The sequence below is a fragment of the Notothenia coriiceps genome, unplaced genomic scaffold, assembly GCF_000735185.1.
Source record: "Notothenia coriiceps isolate Sejong01 unplaced genomic scaffold, NC01 NC01_scaffold00032522, whole genome shotgun sequence".
In the NCBI taxonomy this organism is placed as follows: Eukaryota; Metazoa; Chordata; class Actinopteri; order Perciformes; family Nototheniidae; genus Notothenia; species Notothenia coriiceps.
Window position 1 is genome coordinate 14,984 of NW_011365223.1, and position 9,456 is coordinate 24,439.

A 9,456-nucleotide genomic window follows, 5' to 3' on the forward strand; every position below is an offset into this window, starting at 1 on the left:
CGTTTGGACGAGAGGGTCAGGTTGGGATACTACGACGCATACTTCTATGGGCCGTCATCGTATCCTCATGGCTTCTGCAGCCCTTTATGTGTAGTTTTCTTTCCATATCTTTCTTGTGTATCGGTCTCTTGGTCGGGTTCTTGACAGGTGTTAGTCTCGCTCGTTGTGTAGTACGAGATTTTATTTAATCGTAATTTGATCTTTTTCTTGGTAGGAAGGAAAGCATGCGGTAATATGAGCGCGATTTGATAAATAGTACGTTTTTAGGTAGGTCTTGTTCCAACTTACAAGACCCCAGTTGGTATATACTCGCACGATCCAGTGAGGATGAACCGACGGACAGTTGCACTAATTGGACTTGGGTGGTCTACTGTAGGCCAGGTGAAGACGACCATGTCTCTGACTCTAAATTTTTCGGGTTTCTCTTATTTGTTTACGAAAAAAACGACACTGTAATTGTAGCGTTGAGATTGTCCTCTTTTTCTTCTAACCTGTTTTTTTCTCTCCCTAAACGTACGCGCTTCTAGGGGACGTAGAAGGTTTGTCCCGGGTTCCGACTTCGAAATTCACGCGTTCTCTCCCTCTGACATTTTATTATGCGGTGACAACATTTTTTTATGCGTATTAAAACCACTAGCGTACAAATGAACTCCGGATCTGTTCGTCTTTGGTTAACACTGGAAGACCCGATTCTTAGGTGGTTTTGTGGTATTTTGTAAACATGGTTCTAAGACTTTTTACTAACTGGCTTCGATTTGTAAAGGACTTTGGACGAAAAATTATATAGAGCGGTCCTAAAAAACGTTTAATCGTGACTTGACCTTTCTCTTTTTTTTCATTGCATTTTAAGACGTACCAAGCGCTTTGGGAAGTACACGTTCTCGTACGGTACTCGAATCACATTACGTTGATTGTCCTTTCCGTGTAGTTAGACACACCCCCCGACCACGCCAACAGACAGCATCGTCAATAAATCATCTCCTCCGTCCCAATGGTCATGCCGTGAAACCAAGTGGGACTCTATTTCACAAAAAATAATAATATAGAGGTGGTTCGACGTTATCTACGGAAGCCTGCGAGATGTATTATAATTTAGTAATCTTGTTTGTTGATAGAGTGTTGTTGTCGGACTTTCTCGGTAATTTGGTCAATACCGGACCTGTGAGGAGGGACTATAGATATGAAGGTCTCCGTGACGTTCGGTTGTGGAGATAACTTTATTCGTTGAACACTCTGTGTCTATCGTTTGCACGTCATTATTTATACATTGTTGTGGGTGCGGAGTACGTACACACGACCTCCTTTGTTTTCAATTCATCATGCTCTCGTCCCACTCCGTTAAATATACAAAGTAGGAGACACATTCTGCTGTGGAGTGTTAGGTGTACTGGAAGTTACTGTCTTGACACATGCCCACCTATAGTGTGTTGTTGTTGTATAAATAGTTGACTTCCGTTCTGTTAACGCGTAGATAGAGAATGGTGTGGTGTGCGTTGGTTCAACGCTGTCGCACCCTGTCTCTCCCCTCAAGTAGATAGGATCATTAGTAACGAGACATCTCTCCCTATAGCCAGGTATGTGGTTACTCACAGGACAGGAAAGTCTGCAAACAGATATTAAAGGATCCAATTATACTTCTGGAGTTTCCCTTTCCTGTAGTGGTTTTGTGTATGTTATGGTCTGAAAAAACTAATACCCCTGTGTTCCCTCCAGAGGGAGTTTCTCTCCAACACTACAGCATTATTATAGGTTAAAGGTGGGGTAAGTCATTTTGGAGAAACCAGCTCGAGTGCACTAGAATTAGAAAATACACAGCCGGAACAAATCTGCCACTTCCTTACAGAGCCCCTCCTCCAACACACACGAACGCGCACATGATCAATGAGGGCACGAGATAAGTTTGTTCACAGATGGAAGGCTGACAGGCAGGTAGGCCATCCAGTTATTTTTAGCCGGGCCGGCTCAGATGATTGGTCGTGCTTTTTACAGTACTACGGCTTCCACAGATTAAATATTTTTATTAATTTTTGAAAATGAAAAGTGTATCTCGAGCCGGTTTCTCAAATTTACCTACCCCACCTTTAAGATTAGTATAATGCATACATAAAAAAAATATAGAAACCCTATTTTTGCATCTACAACATTCAACTAATGACCACAGCAATGATTAAAAAATATAAATTGAAAACATTGCAGGATTCATCTTTGTTAAGTTCATTTTGATGCTGATACACTGAACTTTTTTAGCAGGTATTTAACTCACAACATAATATTTCTACAGTAGGCTATTGTATTAGTAGTAATACTTCTTTACAAGATCTGAGTATTTGGTCTACCACTACACTTCAGCCCAGATTTTAAGATGTTCAATGTAGAGGGGTAAAAAGGGGAGGGTGTGTGTTTTGCACTTGGGAATCCTTGTAACACTTTTGAACTGCGGCCATGCAACCTGAGGGAGGAGTCTGAGCGCAGGGGAGTCTCTCACTTCGGCTAAACTTCTCCACCTTTCCCCCCTCAGTGAACAGAGGATGTGACCTGTCTGTTGGATATGTAAAGATTGAAAATGGTTTCACAGTGTTCGTAGTTCAGTGAATGAGGATTAGTGCGCAGTTGATCTCCAAAATACGCGCCGCGTGAAGGAAGGAATGAGGGTGCACGAGCTGCAGCCTGTTGATCTGCCTTTTAATTTGATTTCACAACGAGGACGTGCGGAGGCGGTTTGAGAGGTAAGTTAGTCACAGATATAACTCCCAACGTTTGTATTGTTGTTATTGCGCAAATATGCGAAATAACCGTACGGTAACAGAGTTTGACCGCTGAGTAAATCTTAAAGTACAAAAACAAGAGCAGTTTGACTTTGTACTTGTAGATAGTACTGTGTGGTATAACTTGCATGACATGTGTTGAATAAATCAAGTGTTTATTCCTGTTGTTTCTGTGTTATAGTGTAGAAAAGGGCTCTAACTTTAGGGAAAACAGAGCAATAAAGTGTAATTCACTGCTTCACTCAGATTTAGAATGAGTCCATCGCATCTGTCGGTGTAAACTACGGAAGCGGATTAGGGCCAAATGTGAACAGTTTATTTGAGTTCAGTCCACATGTGAGTAATGTCAAAAGTAAAATAACTAGTAAAATAAACCCTGCTATTAATCTCAAAACTCAGATTTTAAAATCATTACTCAAATATTGTTTTTTGCAATTTTGTATTCTGAAGTTATAATGGACGTCAAAAGGTCCCCTGATTTATAATAAAAACACATGGCAGTAAACTTCATTTGTTAATATATAAAATGAATATACTATATAAACAAAATGAAAACACTTACATCTCTTTTATCTAATCAGATTATCTTTCAGTAAAGAACACACTGTATTTTCCTGTTCACACTACAATTAAAGTTTTACAGCTCTGCAGTTGGATAAATAATTAATCTTTTATACAAAGTCTACCACTCTGTAAACATTGCTCAGGCTCAGGCAGTACATTAAGATTTGCCCTTAAGTAAACTTTGATGTTCATTTTGACAGTCTGCAAGTGTTGCTTCACTTCTGTGTGATTGGTCTACTCTAAAGGCGTGTAACTGAAGATCATTATAGCAAGCTTAAATTACTTTAGTCGCCTCTCTGGACAAACAAACCCAATTTATAACCCAAATGATCCCTGCACTTCGCTGAGTTTCTTCCTGGTTAATGTGCCTTTGTGTTTAACTGCAGATGGATGCAGAAACAACCGTCTGGTTCTTGTTGGAGACGTGGTTCTCCTTCCTGCAGCTCCTCCACATGAGACCTGGAGAGCGCTGTGTCTCCTCCAGCCCCAACTGACCCCCCTCTACTGTCTCAGGTGATATATAGCTTTCCTGTCATGTGACCTAATGACTCAAACAAAGGCATATGTATTACTATACACAGTGGGACACACCTCTTTTTTGTTCCACCTTCTATTTTTCATATTAACATTTTGATGCACATTCAGCAGTTTCTCATTACATTTTTCAATACCTTCCATGTCATGTGGCCCATTAACTCCATCCATAACATACATTATTACTACGCTGGATAAATATGACACACATATTTTCTTGGACTTTATTCTACCTTCTATTTCATATAAAAATGTGTAGGAAAAATCTGCAGTGTTTTTATTTAATTGCTTCCGTATAATGTGACCCAATCAAGTAGGACACGTGTCGTCTTATTGAATTGTATTCCACTTGCTATTTTATATGAGTATATTCATGTGAAACTGTTTTTTAATTCAAAATGACTTGTAACTATATCTCTTCTATTAATTAAAACGTTATGTAGGTACATGTTGGGACTGCAATGTAAATTAAACATCATCTGTTTTTCAATAAATAAAATCTGCACAAAAAAACAAACTTAGTAGTGACATCTAGTGGTATAACTGTTTAGGGCTTCTGTCCACAGCAAAAAGTTTCTACATGTATTTAAGTGACTGAAAAACGTTGCATTGCTGCATGCTCAGTCTCTCATGAAAGTGCACAGTGCTCATCTGTGTGTGTCAGTCAGTGGACAATAACAAAAACGTCTGTCAGTTAACCAGCGTCATGTGCACGGCTGAATTGGAAACATGTGATTGAGGGGGTGAGGAGAAAAGGCTCATGGGGCCCGTTCCTGCAGGATCAGAGATTAAAATGTGGCCTCTTTCGTCGCCGTCTTGAGCTCTGAAACCAAGCAGTGGTGAAATCAAGCTTCCTGTTGAGTTTCTGCTTCAGATTCATCTAGTTTTATTTTTTATAAAAGTTTTAGGTTCGATTTATCTTTCTCCATGTTTCCAAATGTCCCTTTTGGCTTTGTCGTAAGTCCTGATTCTGCAGATTTGTTCCTGCTTTGTGTTGATTTTCATGGATTGTCTTAATGTTGCTGTCCTTTCTATAGACGCAGAGGGGAGGCATCATGTCTGCAGGCCGCAGAAAGCTCTGCGTGATCATGATGCTCAACGTCTTCGTCTGCCTCCTGGTTTGCGTCACGTGGAACCTCCGGCGTCACAAAAGTGGCCGCCACAAAGTTCGAATCCCATCTGAGAGGTTCTGGCACAGGCTGGAAGAGAGTAAATCCTTCTGGAACAAGGAGCAGCAGCATCTGGACTTCCTCTTCAACCCCATTGTGAACTCTTTGCACTCGAGCGACTCCCTCATCGAGCTGCCTGATTGGCTGAATAACACCGGGCCCCCTGACCTCTGTGAGCCGGATAACAGAGTCCCAATGCAAATTATGGACTACAACTCCCTGCCAAAGGGCTTCCAGGATTTTCTTTTGCACATGCGCTGCAGGACATACCCCATGCTGATAAACCAGCCTCATGTCTGTAAGGGAAAACCCTTCCTGCTGCTGGCGGTCAAATCCCTGATCCCACACTTTGACCGGCGGCAGGCCATCCGTGAAACATGGGGTCGGGCGGGGGTCATAGCTAATCGCTCAGTGGTGACGGTGTTCCTGCTAGGCAACACCTTGCCCGTGGATCACTTCCCAGACCTGCTGGGGATGCTGGACCACGAGGCCAAGCTCCACAAAGACGTCCTCCATTGGGACTACCGGGACACCTTCTACAACCTCACCCTGAAGGAGGTCCTGTTCCTGGAGTGGTTCAGCGAACACTGCCCCCACGGCCAGTTCATCCTGAAGGGTGACGACGACGTCTTCGTCAACACCGTACGGATTGTAGACCTCCTAGAGGGCCTGCCGGAGAAAAAAGCCAAGGATCTGTTCATAGGTGATGTTATCAATGACGCCGGTCCTCACAGGAACCGGAGACTCAAGTACTTTGTCCCAGAGAGTGTGTTTGTGGGGATGTACCCGACTTATGCAGGTGGCGGAGGATATCTGTACTCGGGGGAGTTGGCTCTGCGTCTCCACAACGCATCCCGGCAGGTGGTGCTTTATCCCATTGACGATGTCTACACGGGGATGTGTCTGAAGAAGCTGGGCCTGGCTCCTGAGAAGCATGAAGGCTTCAGGACGTTTGGCATTGATGCGAAGCACAGGGACAACCCGTGCGTCTACAGGACCTTGATGCTGGTGCACAGCTGCACGCCACAGGAGATGTTGACCATCTGGCCGTGGATCATCCACCCGGAGCTGGACTGCCAGTGAGGGTCAAGTCAGGTAACTTTATGGATTTATGAAGAGAACTGGATACAGAGTTGGAGGTGGGACCCCGTGTTGTCCAATGAAAGTTGCTCAGTAGTGTATGAAGCCAAAATGGTCTGACTCTCGAGTACAAAAATATTTTCCCGAATTGTGATTAATAAAGAACATCTTATTATTTTATCTTATCTTAAAAGTACCCGTATCTGGGGCCATAGAGCATGGGAACTTATGTGTTGTTTAAGCCCCGCCTCCTATCTCCTATTCTTGGCTCAGTCAAATGAATGGAGAGGTAAAATAATCCTGAATTTAGCTTTTAGCACATTTTACAACTTTTACACCCAAATGATTTAAATAAGTGCTATAGAGTGTACGTGATGGGTAGATTTACAGACATGAAAACGGGAAAAAGTTTTTTCAGCCCAATTAAATCGCTGACTGACAGAAGATGTAATACCGCCGTTTGGGCACTGCGAATAGAATTTGCTTCAATATCCGGCACACTTTCTGGGGGCCTAGGTTACTCCATACATTGGGAAAGAGACATCTGTATTCTTTTTTTAAGTTGAGTAAATTACCCAATACAAACACTTTTAAATACCTCTTCAAATCAATGTTACTGACCTCTTCAAATCATTAGGGTCTGAAAGTTGTGAAATGTGCTAAAAGCTGAATCCCCTCTCCATTCATTTGACTGAGTCGAGAGCGGGAAATCGGAGTTAGGGCTTAAGGAAAACTCAAGTGTGCTCAATGGGCCCAGATCCAGGAACCTTTTTATCTACTGTCACTCCATTCGTGGACCCGTCTCCAATGCTGTATCCAATTCTCTTTATACATCCATAGGTTACTCTCGTAGGGTCCTTGGGGCACTTTGATGACTCCCTATCTGCCTCCAAATACTCGCTTGCCCGCCGGTCTCATGCACTCCACTGCTGTTTTCCACCTCTTTATGTTAGTCAGCCATTCTGTCCTTGGTATTCATGCACCACCTTTAAATGTTCCTGCTGCTCCATATCTTATCTATGTTAAACATACCTGAGGCTGCCAGTGAACACCTGCATGTGTGTTTGCACTGTTGAGATTACAACACCTTGTTAAATGGGTTGAACTCTGTTGCAGCGACCTGAAATCAGTCCTGTCTAGAGAGAGTCAGGCAACAATTGCACATAACACAATATTTTCAGTAAGATCTTTTAATGGCATGGCCTTGTCCTGTGAGTAGGGTTGCAAAGGGGCGGAACATTTCCGGTACATTTCCGGAAAGTTTCCATGGGAAGTTAAGCTGGGGAATTTTGGAAATATTCGATGCAAAATTAAACAAAAAACATGACATTTCAACAGATTTTTTCGTTTTAAATTTTTTTTTGTCAGTTAGTAATATTTTTATTTGAGTTATCAACAGTGTTTTTAAGCGGACTCTATACATCTAATATTTGTTTTTCAACTATCTGTATAATACTTGAAAGTAAGCATTTGGGAAACTGACCAAACCAAAATGACCCCTTGCTAATGTTAGCCAGATAGCATATGCACACAATAGTTTTTTAAAGTAAAAAATCATGCATTCATACTGTACACAAACCAGTGTTAGTGGTAAAAGATACGTTTTTGGTACGTAGTGTGTCAAGTGAAGAAAAATGTTGGTAGCTGATATTTTCCTACATTTACCACAACATTTACTGCTTCTACTAAAAGGAGATGAACTCTGATCCCACACAGACTGTTTTCTGTAAAGCCAAAACAAGACTACAGAGTTTATACATTGAAAATCTACATTTTGTAGTTATTATTAAATGCTCAGTGTTGTTTTTAACATCTCAAATGTGATGTTGCTGCTGTTACTGTGCATTCATTCTCTGTATTTGTATTTTAATAATATATTGTTAGCAATAAATGTGTTTTTCCATCACCTTCATCAACAGATGTGTTTGGGTTCACTCTGGTCCTGTTTTCAATTGTTTGTTTAAATGGTTTTGATGATACAAATCTGTTCCAATGAGAATAAAATAATATATCTTGTGTTTTTGTTATCCTGTTTTTATTATTAAGTTGACAATACACATTTATTTGACATTTCCCAAAAATTATTTCCACATTCACTTGACATTATTATTTATTTTAATTAAGTTTGCATTTTCTTTTATTAGAATATTTCATTATTATTTTTGTATAATGGGCTGACACTTGTCCTCTTCTCTTTTGTTTATTACAATTATTTTGCTCATTATAAATCTGTTCCACTAAGTGAAAATATTAAAATCTCTCTTGTGTTTTGCCTTTGGATTACATTACATGACATGTTACTTGTTAGACGCTTTTATCCAGAGCAACTTACATACTCAATACTGTGGGCAATCCCCACAGGAGCAAAGTGTCTCAGGGACACAACGACATGCTGACTGCAGTGGGGTTTGAACCTGTGCTCCCCTGATCCCAACACCAACGCACAATCCACTGCGCCGCACGCCTCCCTATGGATACATATTGAATAAATTGTATTCAATATTTTTATTTTGTTGACAACAATAACCCAAAAGTAATAAGTAAGATATTATTTTTTTTATATCTTAAGTTTACATTTTCTTTAATGAGAATATTTGTATTATTATTCTTATCGTTGTTATTATGAAAAGGGATATTAACTTATTGTTATTGTTAATATTAATAGAAATATTATCTTGCTAGACAGTGGTGTCAACAGAAGTTTAACATGAAGCCTATTTTATATATATTTTAACAATCTTATTTATACTTTACTGACTACTTTCAAAGTCAACTTTATTTTCAATCTTCCAGTTCGTGTGTACAAAGAGATCGAAATACCGTTTCCCACAATCCTGAATATAAAAACCAATGTATATAAAAATATAAAAACGTGTGCAAATATGTATATGTATATATATATATATATATACACAGTCAAAGACACATTTTTACATTAAGACCTAAAAAAACCCCACAACAATCAATATATACAAAATAAAATTCACTTCAATATTTTGAGAATGTGCATTAGTGCAAGATTGTCCGTAGCACTAATGCACATTCTGGACAATCTACTTTGCTTATTGTTTACTTATTTATGGTCTTCTATACAACAATAGATAATTGTGTTCTAATGTTTTGTAAGGACTTTAAGGATAGGATATTTACTGGTACAAACACAGCTACAACATTTATGTTATTTTAAGTCTTAAAAAATATGCATTTGTCCCTGCTGGATAAAAGTGTATTGTGAATTTGAACCATTACATGAGGATAGAGATGTGAACCCAACGGGGACCTCTGGTGGACGGATCATCTGTTCACATGCAGGCAAACAATCAGCTTCCTGATGAATTTCAGCT

General features: G+C 40.0%; 1 protein-coding gene across 1 annotated transcript; it reads left to right on the forward strand.

The window, feature by feature from the left end:
* Positions 1–2,479: 2,479 nt before the first annotated feature.
* On the forward strand, positions 2,480–7,410 carry LOC104960895 (UDP-GlcNAc:betaGal beta-1,3-N-acetylglucosaminyltransferase 2-like). The gene is made up of 3 exons (XM_010789068.1): positions 2,480–2,726; positions 3,716–3,842; positions 4,901–7,410. Exon 3 carries the CDS (start codon positions 4,919–4,921, stop codon positions 6,113–6,115), a length of 1,197 nt encoding a protein of 398 aa, XP_010787370.1. The 5' UTR covers positions 2,480–2,726; positions 3,716–3,842; positions 4,901–4,918; the 3' UTR covers positions 6,116–7,410.
* Positions 7,411–9,456: the final 2,046 nt, after the last annotated feature.